The sequence below is a fragment of the Dromiciops gliroides genome, chromosome 2, assembly GCF_019393635.1.
Source record: "Dromiciops gliroides isolate mDroGli1 chromosome 2, mDroGli1.pri, whole genome shotgun sequence".
NCBI lineage: Eukaryota > Metazoa > Chordata > Mammalia > Microbiotheria > Microbiotheriidae > Dromiciops > Dromiciops gliroides.
The window spans coordinates 665,799,454-665,821,418 of NC_057862.1; the positions used below are offsets into that span (position 1 = coordinate 665,799,454).

General features: G+C 51.5%; 2 protein-coding genes across 2 annotated transcripts; one reads left to right on the forward strand and one right to left on the reverse strand.

Annotated features, from left to right (window-relative positions):
- Positions 1 to 747: 747 nt before the first annotated feature.
- On the forward strand, positions 748 to 12,007 carry GGCX (gamma-glutamyl carboxylase). The gene is made up of 15 exons (XM_043980637.1): positions 748 to 915; positions 1,547 to 1,717; positions 3,501 to 3,659; positions 3,869 to 4,034; positions 4,708 to 4,786; positions 6,240 to 6,346; positions 7,732 to 7,895; positions 8,132 to 8,397; positions 8,579 to 8,710; positions 9,462 to 9,613; positions 9,899 to 10,068; positions 10,191 to 10,321; positions 10,514 to 10,661; positions 11,269 to 11,464; positions 11,705 to 12,007. Exons 1-15 carry the CDS (start codon positions 873 to 875, stop codon positions 11,901 to 11,903), a joined length of 2,283 nt encoding a protein of 760 aa, XP_043836572.1. The 5' UTR covers positions 748 to 872; the 3' UTR covers positions 11,904 to 12,007.
- Positions 12,008 to 14,723: 2,716 nt separating this feature from the next.
- Positions 14,724 to 21,508, reverse strand: MAT2A (methionine adenosyltransferase 2A). The gene is made up of 9 exons (XM_043980638.1): positions 21,265 to 21,508; positions 19,348 to 19,425; positions 19,138 to 19,260; positions 18,605 to 18,717; positions 18,353 to 18,496; positions 17,732 to 17,950; positions 17,385 to 17,567; positions 17,088 to 17,221; positions 14,724 to 16,329 (listed from the first exon to the last, which is right to left on the reverse strand). Exons 1-9 carry the CDS (start codon positions 21,353 to 21,355, stop codon positions 16,227 to 16,229), a joined length of 1,188 nt encoding a protein of 395 aa, XP_043836573.1. The 5' UTR covers positions 21,356 to 21,508; the 3' UTR covers positions 14,724 to 16,226.
- Between the last annotated feature and the right edge of the window lie 457 nt (positions 21,509 to 21,965).

Genomic DNA, 21,965 nt, shown 5'->3' on the forward strand with positions numbered 1-21,965 from the left:
ATAGTCCAACAGTAAATGGGTTAATTTATGGAATAATTAAAAAAAAGAAGCAAAAGGCAGTCCCTGCCCTCAAGGAGCTTACAATCTAATCCGATCCTAACAACAACTCTGGGAGGTGGGGTAACCCTATCATGCCCCTTTAATTGATGAAGGAGCTGGGGTGGCAGCAGCGCAATGAGCCAACGGTGGGAGGCCGACTGCAGGACCCCCACCCCATTCCATCCTACCACCTGGCTAGCTGCCCACAGCCCTGAAGAAAGGAGTGGGCAGATTCTGTGCACAAGGGGCCGAAGGGAGATGGAGGGAGAGCCTGGAAGAACAAACGTGAATTCCAAACACGGGGGCACGGGGGAGCCACGGAAGCTGCTAGAGCACAGGAGTGACTCGCTAAGAACCCAGCCTAAGCTAATCTACTCTCGTTGGCCACTAGGGGGAGCCGGAGGCGGGGAGACCCACGAGGCGCGGATCCCCAGCTCCGCCCAGAACTCGCCGGGCGACCTCCATTCAGGGCATCTGTATGAGGGGCTCGGCCTCGCGGAGCTCGGGGGCGGGGTTGCCGGAGGCCGTAAAGCACCAACATTGACCACCGGCTGGGGGCGGGGGGCGGAGCCCGCTCCCTGGAGCCCTTTGCGACATTCCGGGCACTCCTCGCTTTGCGGCTCCTGGGGATGGGGGTGGGGGAGGAGAGTGGTGGCGTGTCTTGGGCCACGACTGGGGAGGCGGGGTTCCCGGGCCTCACCCCTTCTAGTGCGCGTGCGCGGCGCTCGGGGCTACAGCTGTGCTTCCGACGGCAGCAGCGGCCGAGCGCTATCCCCGAGGGATCAGAGAGAAGAGGCCGGAGGCTAGAGTGGCGGCAGCGGTGGCGGGAGAGCATGGAGGCTGAGGCGTCGGCAACGCGAGCCCGTCCTGCCGGAGGTTGCGCCCCCTGCCCGCCTGGGGGAGGCGGGGCCGTGAGGCAGGGGGCAGTGGCTGGGGGGGGGAGAGCCTCTAGAAGGAGGGGTGTCAGGGATTGGGGGAGCCCCAGGAGTAGGGGGGCAGTATTTGGGGGAACCCCCAGGAGAAGGGCCAATGGTCAGGGGGAGTCCCAGGAGAAAGGGGCCAGTGGCCTTCTCCTCCAGGAGAAGGGGGGGCAGGGATTGGGGGAACCCCCAGGAGGAAGGGGGCATTGATTAAGGGAAGATCCCAGGAGGGTCAATGGTTGGGGGAGAATCCCCCAAGAGAAGGGGTACCAGTGATTAGGGGGATCCCCACTTGCATTGGAGGGGCTAATGGTTTGAAGGGGGAGTTCTGCACCAGAATAAGAGAAAGGAGCAATTCCTGGCCTGGAAGTGACCACTGGTTTGAGGGGGAGACCCCTAGGGCAGAAGAGGGATGGTTGGGAGACTAGTATTCTAAAGGGGGAGCTTCCCTTCTCAGGGAGGGGAACCAGTGGTTTGGGGAGACACCCCTGGGCTGGAAGGGGTCAGTGGTTTGAGGGGGACCCTCCTTTGAAAAGAGCCCATTGGGCTGCTTTCCCACCTCCCCCTTTCTGCCCCTCTGGCTGCAGGGCTTCCGCAGAAGAACAAGGCTGGGCAGACCCCAGGCCCCAAGCAGGGCAGCCAAATGACCAGGCTGTTCGGCTTTGAGTGGTCCCAAGTGTCCAGCTGGCAGAGGCTGGTGACCCTCCTAAATCGGCCAACTGACCCTGCAAGCCTTGGAGTCTTTCGGGTACTCTTTGGTGAGTCTGGGTGGAGAGTAGGGGAGCGTGACCATGACCTTCCCTCTACCTATATACCCTTTACCTGTAAGAGAGATCCCCAGGGCCCATGGGGGTCTTGGTGGCTCCGTGTCCAGTGTGCCCTAGTTTGGTGACCAAGAGAACTCTGACCCCAAGGCAAGCAAACAGTGGGAATGTTGGGAAGATTCCCTCTTTGATCTAGGTTAGTAAGTAACTGGGTAGATGGTAGCCTATCTGGACCTCACAGAACGATCTACCCAGAGGAGGCAGGAAAGATTCCTGTAGGTTTTAAATTTTAATCTGCATTTAACAAATACCAAATAAAAGGAGCTTTTCCATATACATAATAGAACATTGTATGTGAGACTCCAAATCTCTATTTTGTATGGCTTTTTTCTTTAAAAATAGATAATAAACTCATCATGTAACTCTGAAAGCTATTTTGCTTGCCTGTGATTCTTTCTGGCCTTCTCCCTGTTTTCTTTTGTGCCCTCTTTCTCCCCTCCACTCTCCTTCTGTTCCATCTTTCCCTTCTATCCTTCCCCATCTCCATCCCTTTCCCTCTGTCATTCTCATTACCCTTCCCTTCCCCTTCCTTTTCCTCCTCTTCCTTTCCATCCTTCCCTTCCCTTTCTTTTCTTCCTTTTTCATCAACTCTAACCCTAGCTCCCTAAGCCTCTTCCTACCTTCCATCGCCCCCATTGAAAAAAATAAAAACCTTGTGACAACTAGGCGACGCTGTCTTTTGTATTTCGAGTCCATTTCTTCTGTCCTGAAGGAATTCCTGTGGTCCGTCAAGTCTGTGCGTTGGCACTGCAGCTGGTCACTGCATTGATCAAAGTTCTGGAGTCTTTCAGAGCTGTTTTTCTTGATCCTGCTGTTAATCGGATAGATTGTTCTCTTGGTTCTGCTCGTTTTACTCTACATCAGGCCATACCAGTCTTCCCAGCTTTGTCTTTTTGTCCTTTCTTAAAAGCACAATAATAGGGGCAGCTAGGTGGCGCAGTGGATAGAGCACTGGCCCTGGATTCAGGAGTACCTGAGTTCAAATCCGGCCTCAGACACTTAACACTTACTAGCTGTGTGACCCTGGGCAAGTCACTTAACCCCAATTGCCTCACCAAAAAAAAAAAAAAAAAGCACAATAATATCCGTTACTTTCATATACCACCATTTGTCCAGACTGGGAAGATTTTCATGACCTGTCCCCCTTAAGAAAGCACAAGACAGCTTGTCCCCAGTCCTTTGCCCCCTGGCCCAGGGGCTAACCTTGGGCATCCAGGCGGGGCAGTGAGTGGAACGTGGGGGCCGGGAGTCAGAAAGACCTGAGTTTGGGTCTGACTTCAGATATGTACTAGCTGTGTGGCCTTGGGCAAGTCACTTAACCTCTGTTTGCCACAGTTTCCTCAAATGTAAAAACAATCTACCTCCCAGGGTGGTCGTGCGGATCAAATGAGATAATAATCGTAAAGCGCCTGGTACATTGTTCGGTTGTGTCCAACTCTTCATGGCTCTGTCTGGCTTTTTCTTGGCAAAGGTACTAGAATGGTTGGCCATTGCCTTTTCCAGATCATTTCACAGATAAGGAAATTGAGACAAACAGGGTGAAATGAGTTGCCCAGGGTCACACAGTAAGTGTCTAAAGCTGGATTTGATCTTTAGGTCTTCCTGACTCCAGGCCTGGTACTGCACCCACCATGTTCCCTAGCTGTCCCTGGCGCATAGTAGGTGCTATATCACTGTTAACAACTATCATTGACCCTACTGAATACCACCTTTCTAGGGCTGCTAATGGTACTGGACATTCCCCAGGAGCGAGGTCTTAGCTTCTTGGACCACAGATACCTGGATGGGCTGGAGGTGTGCCGCTTCCCCTTGATAGATGCTCTGTGTCCACTGCCCCTCGACTGGATGTACCTGGTCTACACCATCATGTTTCTGGGTGAGGACAACGATGGGATGAGGAGTAACAGTAAATGAGTGGGGTAGAGCTAGAACCCGGGCAGCATGCCAAGGCAAGGCGAGGCCTCAAGAGCTCTCCCCTTGACGGGCACGGCCAGTCCTTGGGGTTGATGCTGGTCACGGAGGAGCTGTAGCCTCTTCACACCACCACTCTCCCCCAACACCCCCCTCCCCACACTTTAACCCCAGGGGCCCTGGGCATGATGCTGGGGCTGTGGTACCGCCTGAGCTGCCTTTTGTTCCTGCTGCCCTACTGGTATGTGTTTCTGCTGGACAAGACCTCCTGGAACAACCATTCCTACCTGTACGGACTGTTGGCTTTCCAGCTGTCCTTCATGGATGCCAACCGCTACTGGTACGGGCGGTCCAGGGGGTGGATGGGACAGGACCCACTGGGGATGGTGGGTGGGGGAAGGGCTGGCACCCAAAGTGCACTTCAGACTCTGCTGTGCAAGACAGACTTGCAGATTTGAGCTGCAGTATGAATGGAGAGGCCCCACAGGGACCTAGATCTAGTCACTCTTTGGAGCCCTTCTCAAGAGGAGACTAAGGGCAGCTAGGTGGTGCAGTGGATAAAGCACCAGCCCTGGATTCAGGAGGACCTGAGTTCAATCCGACCTCAGACACTTGACACTTACTAGCTGTGTGACCCTGGGCAAGTCACTTAACCCTCATTGCCCAGCAAAAAAAAAAAAAAAAGAGGAGACTGAGCGTAGATTTGGGTGCCCTCTTCAGATATCTGAAGGGTTGTTCTAGAGGGCAGAAGGGACAGATTTCAGCTCCAGATGAGAGAACTTCTACCTACGGCTGTTCAGCAATAGAATGAGGTCTTTTGAGAGGTAGTGAGCTCCCTGTCCCTGGAAGTCTTCAAGAAGAGGCCCGGTGATGTCAAAGGTTGATGTCCTGGGTGGGACCAGGTCTACGATTTTATGATAAAGAACTCTGGATGCCAGGTTCCCAAGCAGAGAGAAGATGCAGGACAGAGAAAGGGAGAGGATTGAATCTTTGATTTCCTTCTCTGAGCACAGGTCCCTGGATGGCTTAAGAAATCTCTCTAAGAGGAATGCCCACGTCCCGCTTTGGAACTACACAGTCCTGCGTGGACAGGTATGTAGGACTTAGGCCAGCATGCCTGCTGCTCGTGCTCCCATCTCATCACCTTCTGTGGGCCCAGGGATACAGAGGGTCCCTCATGGGCCCTCTTTGTCCCCCCATTTTCTCTCTGTCTCTCCCTCTCTGTGTCTCTCTGTCTCTGTCTCCCTCCCTGCCTCCCCTAAATGAGGATGTGACTCTGCAGCTTGGTCATGTTCAGTGGCTTCCTGAGATAAAATGAAAGCTCTTTTTAGTTTTTTGAAGCTCTACGGGGTCTGGCCTCAGGCTCCCTTCCACCTCACCGGATATCACTCTCCTTCCATGCTCTTTAGTGTAGCCACACTGGCTTCTCTCTGGTCCTCAGGCTTCATCTCCGACCTCCCTGCTTTTGTACGGTCTGGCCCACATGCCTGGAACTCGCTCTCCTCTCATCTCTGCTTCGTAGACCCCCTCTCTTCCTTTAAGTCCTGGCTCCCATCTCATTGTCTGCCTGAAGCCTTTTCTAGTCCATCCCTCCCCTGCCAAACCACCCCCATGCATGCACACCTAACTATGTGGGGTGGGTATGTGTGGGTAGGCAGATTTACATGTGCAGAGGAGAGAAATTCAGTGTGTCTGTATTTGTTTGCTTCTGTACTCAGATTTGTAAACATACAACTGGAGCAGAAGCTCCTAGCAAGCAGGGATTCTTTCCTTCTTTGGACTCATATCTCCAGCATCTGTCACAGGGCCCAGCACATAGGAGGTGCTTAGTAAATACTTATTGATTGATACAGAGACAAAAACACAGTGGCCCCTTTCCTTGAGGGAAGGGGCCCCACATTCCATCAGAATGTATCTACACAGAGAAGTAAATTAGAAATGTCCAAAGTCAGGGGTCCCCTTCCTCTAGGAGATGGCCCTCGCGTGGAAGCGGGAGGCAGCGGTGAGGAGGGAATGCGTTGTACTCATGGGGCACAGGTGTGGGGTGAACCATCCTTTACAGGAAGCAGCAGGCAGGCAAGTTGGGCCAGACTGTGGAATGAGGAATGTGCAGTGAGTCTGGAAGGATACACTGGACCCTGATCGTTCAGGGCCTGAAGAGCCAAGCAGAGCAGCCAGCGGCTCATCTTGGAGGCACGAGGGAGCCACCAAGCCTCTTGAGTGAGGGAGATCCGAGCTTGGATCAGTGCTTTAGCTGTATTGATTAGGCAGCTCTTTGGAAGATGATTGGAGAGAGGAGAGGCCAGAGGCATGGAGACCGGCTGGGAGACTTTCTTTCCTCCCTGCCCAGGGAGGGTAGATCAGATATAGCTTGGTCAGTTTACTCATCTCCTCAAATTCTCCTTCTTTCCTTTGAATGGGGAAGAGATAGTTTTGTGCATCTAGAAGGAAGAACAGGCTATTCCCTGCTGGAAATGAACTCAGAAGCCTTCTGACTGAGCCGTGGTCCTCATTTGTGCTTGGCTCTTGGCTCTTGCATGTGCAGATATTCATTGTGTATTTCATTGCGGGAGTGAAAAAGCTCGATGCGGACTGGATTGGAGGCTACTCTATGGGCTCCCTGTCCCGGCACTGGCTCTTCAGCCCCTTCAAGTGAGTGGGGAGCTGGGTGGAGGGAGTCATGGGCGTGGAGGAAGGCAGTAGAATTCAGCTTCCCTCTAGTCGAGGACAATTGCTGCTACCCTGCATGCTGGCTCCTGTTTTCTTCTGTCTCCTCTTCCTCTTTTTTGTGATGCTGAAATCACTCTTGGGCAAGAATCAGCCATCTCGATTCCTGAAGGTCACCAGTGGGTCCCACCAGACATGGCTGTGGCCATTACTGGCAGGCCTGAGACATAGGGAGGATGGGAGGAAATAACAAGACGCAAGAAAGAGAGATGAGGGGGCAGCTAGGTGGCGCAGTGGATATAACACTGGCCCTGGAGTCAGGAGGACCTGAGTTCAAATCTGAACTCAGACACTTGACACTTACTAGCTGTGTGACCCTGGGCAAGTCACTTAACTCTCATTGTCCTGCCAAAAAAAAAAAAAGAGAGAGAGAGATGATGAAGAGAATGGAGGGAGGGAGATAGAAGAAAAGGGAGGGAGAGGAGAGGGAGAGAGGAGAAGAAAAAGAGGGAGAAAAAGGAAGTGAGAAGGGAGGGAAGGAAGGTGAGAAGAAAGGGAGAGAGGAAGGGAGTGAAGGGAAGGAGGGGAGGGGAGGGAAGGAAGGGAAGGAGGGGAGAGGAGGGAAGGAAGGGAAGAGAAAAAGGGAGGTAGAAGGAAGAGGAAGGGAAAGGAAGGAGGGAGGGGAAGAGAGAAAAAGAGAAGGGGAAGAAAGGGAGAGAAAGAAGGGAAGCAGGGGAGGAGAGAGGGGAATAGGGAAGAAAGAGAGGGAAAGAGGGAGAGAAATAGAGGGAGAAAAGGGAGGAGGGAGAAGAAAAAAGAGAGAGGAGGAGAGAGGGGGAGGGAAAGAAGGAAGGGAGAGAGGGAGAGATGGGGAGAGAGTGTCTCCGACAATTGCCTCCTGTTCCCGGGAGGCTTCTTTGTCCCTGAGCGGCCCAGCACTCCACGGGGATGTGGGTGATCCCCCTCAGCTTCATCTCTGGAGACTGTAAAGCAGAGCCAGGGCTCGCCCGTGTTTTTTCTTCTGCATTTTTGTTCCTGGCTCCATTGTTCCCCAGCTTCCTTTCTCTCCTGCCCTCCTGCTCTGTCTCTCATCAGTGTCTTAGCCCATCTCTTTTCCCTCCCAGCCCCCAGAACACCCTTCATTCTGTTCAGCAGCTTTTGTTCTGATCTGACATCACACATTACCAGTCTGTGGCACATCATGAGCCACTTGGACACGTGTTGTATCACAGAATTTGAGGAAGCCCAGAGGCGTCTGGGTAGGCGGGTGGTTTTTTTTTTTAACGAGTTCCTCTGCCTGTCACTGGGACCTTAATGGCGAAGGCAGAGTGTGGCCTCGGTGGCCTGGAGCCTGCCCCCTCTGTTGGCAGGTTGGTGCTCTCTGAAGGAATGACCAGCCTGCTCGTGGTGCACTGGTGTGGGCTGCTGTTAGACCTCTTGGCCGGGTTCCTGCTATTTTTTGATGTTTCGAGAGCCATCGGCCTTCTCTTTGTCTCCTACTTCCACTGTATGAATTCCCAGCTCTTCAGCATTGGTTAGTGCTTGGGGTCTGAAGTAAACCAGGGATCCTGGGGGTGGATGGACACAGTGACAGCGAGGCATCGTTTGGGGATGGCAGCAGAGGGATTGAATTGGGAAGGAAATGAAGGTCTCTTGGGTGGGCTCTGAGCTGGTTTTGAGTTGGATCCAGGTCCAGAGTTTGGGGGGAGTGACTTGGCATGCCGGCGGGGGGAGAGGCGTCCGACAGAATTCCTTCCTTTATTCTGGTAGGCATGTTCCCCTTCGTCATGTTGGCCAGCAGCCCCCTCTTCTGCTCCCCCGACTGGCCTCGGAGGGTGGCCTCCTGCTGTCCTCAGTGGCTCCGAGGCCTGCTGCCAAGCACGGCTGACGCCCAGCCCAGTCTGTCCTGCGTGTATAAGAGGGGCCGGGCCAAAGGCAGCCCTCGGGCCCGGCTGCGACATCAGCTGGGAGCCGCCTTCACGCTGCTCTATCTACTGGAACAGCTCTTCCTGCCCTACTCCCACTTTATTACTCAGGTACGGGGCAGAGATAGGGATGAGGCAGCAAGAACGGGGCAGGGGCATCGCCCTGGCTCGGCTTGGGAAGGTCGTGTGTGCTCTTGGGCTCCATCTGCCTCTCTCCCTCCTCAGCCCAGGATAGTGGTTCATGTCACAGATTCCCCTCTCCAGGAGTGATTTCCCTGTCATCTCTGCCCAGGGTTATAACAACTGGACCAATGGGCTGTACGGCTACTCATGGGACATGATGGTGCACTCCCGCTCCCACCAGCACGTCAAGATCACCTATCGAGATGGCCGCACTGGGGAGTTAGGCTACCTGAATCCTGGGGTGAGAGACGGCCTCTGAATCCTGAGATCCTTCCCTTTGAGAGCCCCCCTGCACTCCCTGGTCTGGCCCCTCAGCCCCGCCCCACCCTGTGAAAGGAAAAGTATTTGGAGTCTTAAGATTGGGCGGAATTAGGCTGTGAGGATGGAGCACTGAGGTGTGGCTGCATGTGAGCTAGTAATGAGTTGTTGGCTTTGATCCATGGGAGCATGTCCAGAGGAGGGGATCCAGATGATGAGGGGCCATGGAATCCTGTGGTGCGATTCCAGTTGTGAGGGAACTGGGATGGTGCAGCCTGTAAAAGATGAGACTGAGGTGGGATCCAAACACTGTCTCCAGCTATTTTAAGGCCTTTCACGGAGAAGAAGGAATCCAAAGGGCAGAAGGAGAACACAGAGATGGAAATTAGAGGGAGGTAGATTTGGGCTCAGAATGAGGCTTTACTAGTGCACAGAGTCGTGCAGAAAGGACAGGGGCTACTTTGTGAGACATCGAATTCTCTTCAGAGTTGTTCAAACAGATGCTAAATGATGAACCTGCAGGGCTGGGCACCTATTTTAGGTCAAGATTCAGAGACCCCCTCTGACCCTTTCTTTTTAGCTTTAACTTTCTATTCCATTGGCCTTCTGGCCGAGTGGACCGCTGGGGTTCTTGTCAGTCCTTCTTCTTCCTGCAGTATTACTCTTCTCCACGCCAGATTAATGTGTGTGTGTGTGTGTGTGTGTGTGTGTGTGTGTGTGTGTGTGTGTGGCAGGTGTTTACACAGAGTCGCCGATGGAAGGACCATGCGGACATGCTGAAACAGTACGCCTTGTGCCTGAACCGTCTGCTGCCCAGCTACAACGTCTCTGACCCTCAGATCTACTTCGATGTCTGGGTTTCCATCAATGACCGCTTCCAGCAGAGGTGCATGGGGCAGCTCCCAGCAAGCCCACCCATGGGAGGGATGGGAGGACAAGGCCAGGTCTCCCCTTTGTCATCACACCTCATTCTTAGTGTCACAGTATCACCTGCAGGGGGCACTGCAACCTAGAGAGAACTTGAGCATCCTGGAAGGTTGACCCCTGGCCAAGTAGCCCTTGACCTGCCCCTCCACTTGAGCCGAGCGGGCAAGGAGGCAGAGCTTTTCCGGGGCGGGGTGGTTTGCAAAGCCAGGGACTGCTTCTGGAACATAACTCTTTCTGCCCAAAGACTTTTTGACCCTCGAGTGGACATTGTGCAGGCTGCCTGGTCTCCCTTCCGTCCCACGCCCTGGATACAACCCTTGCTGCTGGATCTGTCTCCCTGGAGGGAGAAGTTTCAGGAGATCGAGAGCAGCCTGGACAACCACACTGAGGTGGTCTTCATCGCTGACTTCCCTGGTATGGAAAAGGGCCCGGGGCGGGGGGGAGAGGAGCAGGGCAGGCTGGGTGGAGAAGGGGGCCGGGCTGGGGGAGCAGGGGTGACTAGCCATGGGCTGGGTGTGATCCACTTTGCCTGACAGGGCTGCACCTGGAGAACTTTGTGAGTGAAGACCTGGGCAATACTAGCATCCAGCTGCTGCGGGGGGAGGTGACTGTGGAGCTGGTGGCCGAACAGAGGAATCTCTCTCTTCAGGAAGGGGACAGGGTCCAGGTAGGTAGGACCATTGGAGAAAAGGGCCAGAGGAAAACCGTGTGGGGCCACGTTCTGAGCGTCAAGCCGACAGCACTGCGGCAGAGAGCCTTTGAGGCTTATCGGCCCTTCTCAGGCTTGTGGGGTCACAGGGAGAAGACAGCAGGGAGGCCTGGGGGACGATGCCCACCGCTCCCTCTTTCTCCTTGGTAGTTGCCGGCTGGTGAATATCACAAGGTATACACAGTGTCACCGGGTCCGTCTTGTTACATGTACATCTACGTCAACACCACAGAGCTGGCGTTGGAGCGAGACCTGGCGCGGTTACAGGAACTCAAGGAGAAAGTAGAGAATGGGAGCGGTGAGTAATGAAACCGTGGAGATCTAAGGCTGCCATGAGTCTTTTTCTACCCAGGTTAGCTCAGGTATGAAGCTGCCATTACTTCCTGCTGACTTGGGGTCCGAGGCAGGGGATCTCTGCTTAGTGTGTTGTTAAGGACCCCAGAATGTGGATGGTGAACACTCTCTGAGGCCAAGCAGGACTGATTCTATGGAGCACAGTAGGCACTGTGCTAGGTACTTTACAGAGGTTGTCTCATTGGACCCTCACAGCCACCCTGGGAGAAAGTGCTATTCTCATTTTATATTTGAGGAAACTGAGGCAGAGAGTGGTCACTGGTCAAGGGTCGCATAGGCAGCATGTGAGGACGACTCTGGCTGTTGAGGGACTGACTCCAGCTGCTGATAGGGATAGCTCTGCTGGCCACCCCAATGACTTTTTTTTTTTTTTTTGGTGAGGCAGTTGGGGTTAAGTGACTTGCCCAAGGTCACACAGGTAGTACGTGTCAAGGGTCTGAGGCCGGATTTGAACTCAGGTCCTCCTGAATCCAGGGCTGGTGCTTTATCCACTGTGCCACCTAGCTGCCCCCCCCCCCAAATGACTTTTTGGTCTGCTTTTCCCTGGACAGAATCAGGACCTCTGCCCCCAGAGCTGCGCCCCATTCTGGAGGGGGAAGTTAAAGGCGGACCTGAGTTAACTCCTCTAGTTCAGACCTTCTTGCGTCGACAGCAGCGTCTCCAGGAAATCCAGAGGCGGCGCAGTGCCCCTTTCTATGAAAGGCTATCCCGCTTCCTGCTTCGAAAGCTCTACATCTTCCGCCGAAGGTCAGAGCCACCCCCTGCACCCCATCTTGCCCTGAGTTTGCTGTGTTGGGGTAGCCCTGGGATGGTAGTTGCACAGAAGGGACTGGGAGTGGGGTCAGAACCTTTGCTGTGGCCAGTGGGGCCTCTCCTGGCCCCCTATACACATTGTTCACAACCTGTTCCAAGACCTACCAAGCCTCCTGAGGGTGCTGAGGTGCAAGCTTGCTCACTTACAAGGTTTTCAAACCCCTCTCTTCCCAGCTTCCTGATGACTTGTATCTCTCTCCGCAATCTGATCCTGGGGCGCCCCTCCTTGGAACAGCTGGCCCAGGAGGTGACCTATGCAAACCTTCGGCCCTTTGAGTCACCAGCAGAATCCGACCCTTCAATGCCTGATTCCTCGGACGCTAACGCTGATTCCACTGAGTCAAGCCACACACCCATACGCTCGGAGCTCTGAGTTGTCAAGGCCCCTGGGTTTGGACGATAAGTACCAAGCACAGAACGAATCAGTACTTGAGAAATCTGTATAGAATATTTTTCAAATTTTTTTTTTTTAAATAAGTTCTCTTGTCCATGCCTTTTATTCCAGTTAGCATCAAGGACAGCCAGTCCAGGCAGCCAGTGTTAGAACTCATCTCCCATTCCTTCTGACAGGGGCAAGGTCTCAGCAGACTGATGTGTTACTGACTTCTTTCTCTACTCTTCTGCTTCATTAGGATGGGTTCAAAAAGCAGCTCTCTTGGCAGTTGGAGCCAATGTGTGACTCACTGCACTCGCTAATCCCTGCCTAGTGTTTTCCTAGGGGCCCCTGGCTGGCTCTACATAGGCCTGACCCTACTTGGTCACTGACATCAGCAGCCAAAGCAGGTCTTTCTTCTCCAGTGCCCAGCAGATAAGCCTTATCCCAGTTGCTGTGAATAGTTACCGGGAAAACCTTTTCACCGTCCTAATTTTAGGATTTATATTCCCCAGGCTGACATTCTTTCCCACACCAACCAGATAATAGGGAGAAAGGGGAGGCTGTGTCCTACATCAGCACCCCACCCCTACCTCCATACCAGTCTCTTGCACACTAGGGGGACAAAGCCAGAAACGTGGTCCCATGCCCCAAGAAACATGTTCCAACCAGGGCTAATGTACAGAATGGACCGAGTCAAACAGAGCAGCATCGGGCTGTTCTGTTCAGCTTTCTGGGGCTTACTGTTGTGCAGCGGGAGCCTTACTGACTTCCTAAGGGGCGCCTGGATTGTTCAGGTGAGCTTTTGGAGCAGAGCCACCAGAAGCAGCAATGCACAGCACTCGGGGAAAACTAGAAATAAAGCTGTGCTTCCCAGCAACCTGAACCATGGCCTTTGCTTGTGGACTAGACAGGGCCCTTTACAGGTACTGTTTGTTTCTCTGCCTAGAGATAGCCAGGAGGTGCACAGGATAGAGTTCAAAGTCAGCCTTGGGGACCAGCTTCTGGGCAAGTTACAGCTAACATCTCCTGCAGTTTCCTCCACTGGAAAATGGGCATAACTCTAAATGGTATGTCCTGGAGTGTGTAAAGCATGCAGCAAGGGCAGAGCCTGGTACAGGGCAAGTTCGCTTCTTTGCTTTTTCCTATTATTTCCCCAGGGAATATAGCTTACCATCCTATCAGTGCCAGGACTTATCTAACAGTGAACTTTCAGCAGTCCTGTCCTCACTGTCCACCTTCCTCTCCAGCATCCCCAGCCCTGTCCTTTGGAAGAGCCTGGACTCCTGCCCTCATCAACAAAAAAGTTAACCTGTCATTTAAAATGTCTTCCTGGTATAGCCAAGCAGGCCTAAGGTCAAATTTAGGGGTACGAGAGTAGTATGCCAGTGCCCTTGTTAGGAAAAATGAAACTGAGGGGCCTTTTCATAGCAAGGGATAAAAGGGGTCTACAGAAGCAGGGAGTGGTGGAAGTGGCGCCTACAGGGTGTCAGCTCCAGGGGAGCATGAACAGCCAGGTTCAATGAAACAGGCTGTCACATTGTGACCACCTGCTGCTACAGGCCGTGTCTCTGAGCCTCCTTCCTGGGCACCTGTGGCAACACAAGGGGCTCCTTTCTATTGGCCCTTGAAGAGTTGGTTACTCCTGAGACATCTACCACCTTGCTTGGTGGGAGCTGCCTCCCACATGACTGGGGGCTTCTTTATTTAAAACCGCACCCCCCTTTTCATATTGATTCGGACTCCTTGTGAAGCCCTCACAAGCGCCCTCAGATCCAAGGTGTTCAGAATACCCTAACCATTCCTTACCTTACAGTTGTAAAGCAAGATAGAAAAGTCTCCATGATCTGACAGAACCTGCCTGCACTCATTGTATAATGTGCAAGCCTCACCTGGTGCTCCAGGTGCAAAGGTATGCCCGTGTACCTTTGCAGTTTCCAATGGGCAGCAGAACAAGCAATCTTCACAAACTAAACAAGCTACCATTTGATACCACAGATCACATGCTTTCAGGCTCACCAGGCTGACCTTTTCTTTTTTTTAAATGCCTCAGGTTCAATGAACTATCCATTACATTAAGTCTCACCACAGCATCTCCTTGCTAAAGGGAAGGGGCAGAGACAAGAACTGCCATATTCGGACCTCAATGAGTACACCAAGTGAAATTTAGCGATCCTTTATAAAGTCCTGGACAGTTCACAAAGTTTCCAACACTATTGTAATTTAAGATTGTCCTACAGTTCTTTTCTAGTAGGGAAGATTAACACACAGGGCTTGCAGTTTTCCTGTTGTCATAGAACTGGAATCGATCAAAATAAGGTTAATGCCTAATCAGATTTCATTAATTAATTTTCATTAATTAGTGGCACTGGGCCATTCCACTTTATAGAATGCTGCCACAACCTGCCTTTCATTTTAAACTTCCCCACCCCCACCCCCAACACTACAACTGATCAAATGCAAAATCCCCGTAAATAAAACGCTTCTGGTCAGAGGTATAAAGGGCTTTGGGGCCAATTTCCTCCTCACGCAGCCTGAGGTGCACCTTGCACCTCATCTCCCAATGCTCCTTACCATCCCATCCCTGACACTAGATAACTAAGAGCTGGGTTAACTAACTAGTAAGGCACAGGAACCAGGCCACTCACTTCCTTCCCTAAATTTGCTGTAGGAACTAGTCTTTAGTGACTTGTTTGCTCAAAGGTAAAGGAAGCACTATAGAGTAGGGCAGCTCAGCATTTCGGACTATAGTGGACCAAGCGTATCTTCTAGGCATCAAGACTATCCCATCTTCTCAGTAGTGAATGGACACAGTGGTAGTAAGGTAGAACCTAGCATTTTATTTAGATCTTCATTAAACTGTTGGAATTGAGAACCAGACATACGTAATAAACCTCCAAAAAATAGATCCTGAAAGGCACTTTCTGCTTAGGGCAGCAGCCATGGACTAGGCATGTAAACAAGCTGGCTTCTCTGTACCACACCAGCCAAGTCAGCTTCCTCCATGGCCAGCTGCTCCAGCTCTGCCCTCCCTTCTGTTAACACCAGCCAGACCCCCTTGTAGGTGTAACCCAAGGTTCTTCTGTAGGACACCTTGGCCTACCTGGGAATGCTGGAAACATGTCAAAGGAATCATGGTGTCAAGGATTTTTTTTTTTAAAAGCTGCCCTCTGAGGTGATAGCTTCTCTGTACTCACGCCACACCCCAGAATACAATAAATAAGCAATTAGAAAATGTTCAAGTATGAAGGGATTTCCTTCTCCTCCCCGCCAAAAGCATTGCTCTCTGAAGGAAGCTGGTTTCTCTGTATCTACACCAGCTGCTCAGAAAGCTCATTGGACCTGGTTTTGAAAATAAAACAAAGTTAAAAACCCTGGGAGGAGTTCTTGTGCAGTGTGGAATACTCAGTCTTTCTTATAAAGAAAAAGTTAACCGGTACCAAAGTGTGCAACCTACAGACCCTCAGATACCGCCCTGTGACTTCTCTGTATGACATCACAAGGCTGCCAAGTGCCCGCTTAACTAGAGCTAGGAGTTGGTGAGGTTTGGCTAGTGCTGAAACCATGCATAGGATTGGTTTACTAAATAAAAACCTTATTACGTACGTCCTCCAAAAGACAGCCGAGTGGAGAGATTTTAAGATTTGGTGCCAGGAGATGGTCATTAAGAGCATAAGCACCAGAAGGTGGTTCAACTAGTAACTGCCTTTTTCATGAAGTCAGGCTAGAGCTCCAACTGGAACTTGCGTTACATGCAAGATTGATCTGGTAGGGAACACTCCCTGACAAAAAGCTACATAATTAGAAGTGGATCGGGTTACAGGGAGGATGGGGGAAGGCTTCACATTCATAATAGAGCTCAAGACATTACAAAATCATGCTGACAGGGCGGTGGCATTGTTGGACAGAGGCTATAAATGGAACTACAATTACTTGACGTGCACATTACAAGGACATTTTTCAGCATTTGATGGGAGAGTCAATGCAGTTAAGATTTTGGGGATGGGTGGTGGGACACAGAGGTTCAGTCTTAAAGCATCATTTACTAGACAGTGCTGTCTGCTCATCTCTAGGCAGTTACATGGATCACCTATGCTCACTAAATCCATTATAATGGTGAGCAAAACACCAGGGACAGAATAGCAGAGCCCAACTTACAGTCCCCACAAAAACTAAAATCAGATCATTGGACAAGAGTGACTGCAACTGATCAAGAGCTGAAAGAGGACAGGAGAAGTTTAGGGAGAAGGGCCCTTTCCCTCAGAGCTTGAAGGCTTCTCTGTAACCTACGCCAACAAGTCTGGGGAAAAAAGCCTAACACTTTCAATATTTAAGCTTTCTGGGCACTTCCCATGGGAAGCTGTCCCTACCAAAGTGGCCATAGGCTGCAGTCCTCTGATAAATGGGCTTCTTCAGATCCAGATCCCTGGAATATACAAGTCCATAACTTAATATGTAGCATTCAATTAAATAAAAGCAAAATAATCAGTAAGACTCATTTTCAAGAGTTCTGGCAAATGAGAAGTTCAGTTCTCTGGGGAAAGCTAGGAAGAAAATGTAGGGAAGAAGGGTCACATCCCTGAGGTCCAATCTCCTCGCACCTTGTTAAGGACAGGCACTTACTTTCCAGCTTTCAGATTAAAAGTAACTACAAATCTTGTTCCAGTCACTGGCTCAACAGATCTGAAAGCTTGTCACCATCCTGAGAAACTTCAAGGTTCAAAGCTCATTTGAGAATCCGATACTTACCACCCCCCTAAGGTACAGACAGGAACCATCCCAGCGCTCCACTTGGCTGGAAACATTAATGGTTTTCTGCTCTTTAATTAAGCCTTGTTTCCCCCCCACCCCCACCCCCCCAAAGGCTGAGGAAGGCAGCTACAAAAATGCACAGCAACTCCAATTCAAATCCAGGATTTCTTGGGGCTCAATTCAGCCAACCAGGTTCTGCACTGATTTTCATTGGTAACGATTTTGGAAATTAAAAGAGGCAACCCTCTAACCTTTCACAGTCTTTGAAATCTATTATGACTGACGAAAACTTAGAAAAGCTATCAGGATGGAAGGGCTGCTTGTGTTTTTTCTCATCTGTCTCCATACTTAGACCATAGGTTTTTATGCTTAAAAGAATCTGAAAAATCCCCCCATTTAATTCTGGCTAGTGACATGCATTACCATCTTTACCTGACAATGACCCCAGGGCGGAGGTCAAAGTTCTTCTTCACAATATCCAGGAGCTCTCTTTCACTCTTCTGAGAGGTGCCATAATGGAAAATGGAGATGGACAACGGATGGGAAACACCAATAGCGTAAGAAACCTATAAGCAACGATAAGTGAATACTCAGTCATCAAAATTCTGGTTTGATCAGTCACCACCCAAACTGCATAGTGCCTGATGAACACAGATTTGTTTAATCCTTATAACCACTTGACATATCATTAGGCCTGGAAAAACCTACTTCAGTTCCAGGAATACATACCTGAACAAGTACCCTGCGACACAGACCACCTTTAACCAGGGATTTTGCCACCCAACGGGCAGCATAAGCAGCTGAACGGTCCACCTTAGTATAATCTTTTCCCGAGAAAGCACCACCTCCATGAGCACCCCAACCACCATAGGTATCCACGATGATCTTCCGTCCAGTCAGACCAGCATCACCCTGCAAGTACAGCTTCTTTTAGAGAGTTGATTCATAAAAACAAAAAACCAAACCATAAAAGACCTAAAAACCCTTATCAACATCCGAGAGAACCCATACTAATGAAATCACATCTCACGTTGGAGAACACAAAATTAGCAGATAAAACCCTACAACTGTTTTACCTGAGGTCCACCAATGACAAATCTGCCACTAGGTTGTAGATGGTAAATTGTATCTTCATCCAAGTACTTTGCAGGTACAACAGCTTTGATCACCTTTTCCTTTAGAGCATCCCTCATTTCATCAACACATACATCTTCATCATGTTGAACAGATATCACAATTGTATGGACCCTTATAGGGAGAACAGCACCACGATCCTGCATATACTGCACAGTGACCTAAGAGATATAGGATAGACATAAGGACATTAGAGAGAAAACAGATTTCCCACTAGCTTTTACCAAGAATTGTAATATAGCATTATATAGCAGACAAGTGAACTAGTAAAACTGGACAACCCAGGGCAGCCAAGTGGCGCAGTGGATAGAGCACCAGCCCTGGATTCAGGAGGACCTGAGTTCAAATCCAGCCTCACTTACTAGCTGTGTGACCCTAGGCAAGTCACTTAATTGCCTCATCCAAAAACAAAAAACCTGAACACCTAAGCCAACACCACCCTCATTTTTCTATTTGGTTAACTGTCAGCTATTCCCTATCCCCATCCCCTTATATTTATAACATTATTTTAATAGTTTTGCCTTTCATCATTGGCTTTACATGGCACCCAGATCATTACTCACTTGGGTTTTGGAATCTGGGCGTAACCAAGGCAAAGTTCCATTTCGCCGTAATTCAGCAAGTTTGGCATTGAGCTTATGAGCTAACACAATAGTTAGGGGCATGCACTCTTCGGTTTCATCAGTAGCATAACCAAACATCAATCCCTGTGGAAGAGAACTCATGAAACCTGAACTGCTCAAAAATGACACTGGAAGAGTAATTTTTAAAGAGATTACTACTGACCCACCCCCCCAACCATATAAACAAAGTACCTGGTCTCCTGCACCAATATCTTCTTCATTTCGATCTAGATGAACCCCTTGGGCAATGTCTGGTGACTGCTGCTCCAAGGCTACCAGAACATTGCAAGTCTTGTAATCAAACCCTGTAAGCAGTTGAATACATGTTTAAATTCAGTACAACAGGAAAATAAAAAGCAAGGACAGCAGCCCCATCCTGTTGAGTTAGTTACCCAACATACAAGGATGTCATCACTATTTTTTCAAATGTATGCAGATTGCAGATGTCATGATTGATAAAATGCAAACTCATCTAGGAGCATTATGTATCTAGAGTATGACAACTATAATAGAGGATTTTTGGGGGGGCTTTAGAGTACAAGTTCAGGGATATTTGGGGGGTAAAATGCTGTTGTAAAGGATTGGGAAACATCAAAATGGCATATTTATCATATAAATATGCCAAGAAATTCAAAGCTAAAAGGACAAAGATCAAAGCTAATAACTATCCAGAATACAATAGGGATGGTTCTAGTGGTTCCAAGGTTATCAACTCAAAAACCCACCTTTAGAAGAATCATCATAGCCCACATGTTTAATTGTTTCCCTAACCACTTTCTGATAGTCAACAGCAGCTCTGGATGTGATTTCACCAGCAAGTAGTATCATTCCAGTCTTAGCAACTGTTTCTAATGGAAAAAATAATAAAGTCAAGCATCAATCAACAAATTCACACTGCAATGTAAGCTTAGCAACTAATATTCCTTATCACTTACCACAAGCAACTTTGGCATCAGGGTCCTGCTGAAGGTGAGCATCAAGGACTGCATCACTAATCTGATCACATATTTTATCTAGAAAGAATAATTCAGACCTCATTAAAACCTACAATTTTTTGCTACTTCTAATCTTCACAGGCTATTTAACATAAGGGGAAAAAATGTGTCACTAGATCCATGGATCTACCAAAAGCAATTTGCCTGAATTGAAACTGATTAGGTACTCAAAATTTGAAAACCTGACACCATGATCTGAATATAGCTCTACCTTAAAAGAATATAATCTATTTATATGCCTTTGAAATGTCTTAATAGGCATATTTAGACTATTAGAAGGTCTCAGTCCCACAGCTAATATAGTTAACTGGCCACTTTCTCTAATTTACAGAATACTAGACCAAGTTCTTCAGAGTAATTTTTATTATTGCAAAAGTCCAAAATGTGTTTCTTTGGAAGGAAGGTGGAGGTTATTCGTGAATTTCAGAAACAAAGTGGCAGTATCTTCTGAACAGCACAACTACAAAAGCACACTGTTGCCTAAGTTACAAAAATCCCAACAGTTATTTAGTATTAGTTCCTACTAGAGACAATAGCTCTTTGTTTCCATTTTAGCTTCATATTCAAAGATTGCTTTGAAAATATTCAAAGGATGGAGTTTTCAACTCCAATTTCCCCACAACTTAGTTTAAAAAACCGAGCACTCGTTCTCCTGGAAGCATGGTTTAAGCTGGGTATTTGACTCTCCCAAACTATTTCGGTTTCACGGAATTGCTCTTGTTTAGCACGTGCTCGGCTCGGTGCCGCAACCACTGCTGGATACAAAGAGTCGGTGCCCGCTCCAGGGGGAGCCCCCAGGACAGGGAGCTCGGCAGCTCCTCCGGGTAGATCTGCACGGAGAGCTCCAGGGACCCCAGGGCCGCTTCCCGAGATCAGGACCCACCCCCACCCCACCCCCCCCCCCCCCCGGTGACAGCCGGAGAGAAGGTCTAGGCCGGGCTCAGATTCCCTCATTTGACAGGTAGAGGTGGCCGTGACCGCGCCCCCCCACGGGGCTGGGCATGCTCAGGCGGTTGCCAGCGCCTTGGGGGTCCTAGAGGAGCCACACGACCCCGCACCGAGGCTTTGCAGCGCGTCAAGGACCCGGGCCGGGCCCCGTTTCTGGGGTCCCCGAACAAAGGGGTCCAGGAGCACCGGCCGGCTTCTGGGCCGGGGTCCCTTTGCTTTTGTTCCCGGCTTCTCCCCCCATCATGGCGCCCGGACAAAGGCCTGGAGAGGAGGGGCGCGGGCCGGCTCCACCGGACTCCCGGCCGCCCCGGGAAGGAGCCTCCCTCCCAAAAAGGGGCGCCCCAGCAGGCGGGGTTGCATTTACAGAGGGCCGCTGTCCGTCAGTCCGGCCTTCCGGGAGGGTCTCGGGAGAACCGGCTCGGGCTCGGCATCCCCTTGGGCAGGGCCCCCCACGGCCGTCCCCCCCACCCCCCTCCCCCGGCCCGCGGTGCCACACGCGGCGGGCACGTGGTTGCGGCTGCAATGCGGGGCGCGCGCCCCCGCGGGGTGGGCACGCGCCTCCACCGCGGGCGGGGGCTCCCGCGCCCGGCACAGCCTGACGGGCCGGGCCGAGGACGTTGGGTCTGCACACTCTGTTACCTTCGCCTGAAGCCCCCCCCCCCCGCCTTTTCCTTCGGGGTTTCTGGAATTTTCCGGATACCGGGGCGCGCGGCCGGGGCGGGGCTGCGGGGGGGAGGGGCGCCGGCGGGGTGGGGGAGGGGCGGCCACGCGCTCGCACCGGCAGCCGCGGCGCCCGGAGCTTCCCGCCAGACCCCGGGGGGAACGCCGGTAACCAAGGCCTCCGCCTCCTGACTGAACTCGCCCCCTCCGCCGGGCTCCGGGCCGGCCCCACACGTCCCCTCAACTCACCGGGGTGCCCTTCTCCCACAGACTCCGAAGTGAAGAGGAAGGTGCCTTCCTCGATGAAGGTCTCGTCGAAGCCGTTGAGTTGTCCGTTCATAGCTGCGGCAGGGAGAGGGGCGCCAGGCAAAGGGAGACAGACGGAGGGTGCGCGGAGGGCGGCGAGGACGTGAGCAGGCTACCGAACTAGCGCGAGCCTCAGGACTCGAACCAGATGATCCTCTCCGTGGCGCAGGCAGAACGAGGCGCCGGGCGGTGCTCCGCCCTATTTATAGCCGCGCTGAGGCTCTCGCCCCTCCTCGGCCTCGCCCCCTTCCGCCGCGCGCCAATGCGCCACCCGGCGGGGGAGGGGGCGGGGGAGCGGGGCCGCGGACGAAACCACTCGGCGAAACAGGGGGGGAGGGAAATGCAGATTGGGACTATGCTCTTCTCCCTCCCCCCCATCTTGGGAGCTTTGCTCCCCCGAAGTAAGGCAAGTGAGGAATGGAAACTCGAAGGTGTGTCTCCGCTCCAAGAGTCCAGGAGGGAAGACGATGGGAGGCAGAGGCCTGTAGCGTCCTCCCCCCTTCTGAAGAGTTGGACTGCGCTGCTGGCGGTTAGCGGAGCCCTCCCTCCTCGCGCCGCCGCGCGTCCTGTTACGTCACGCCGGAGGCTCTCCGGGGGCCGAGAGGTTTTGTCGTAGTCGTCGTTGTCCGTCCTTCTGGGGTCGT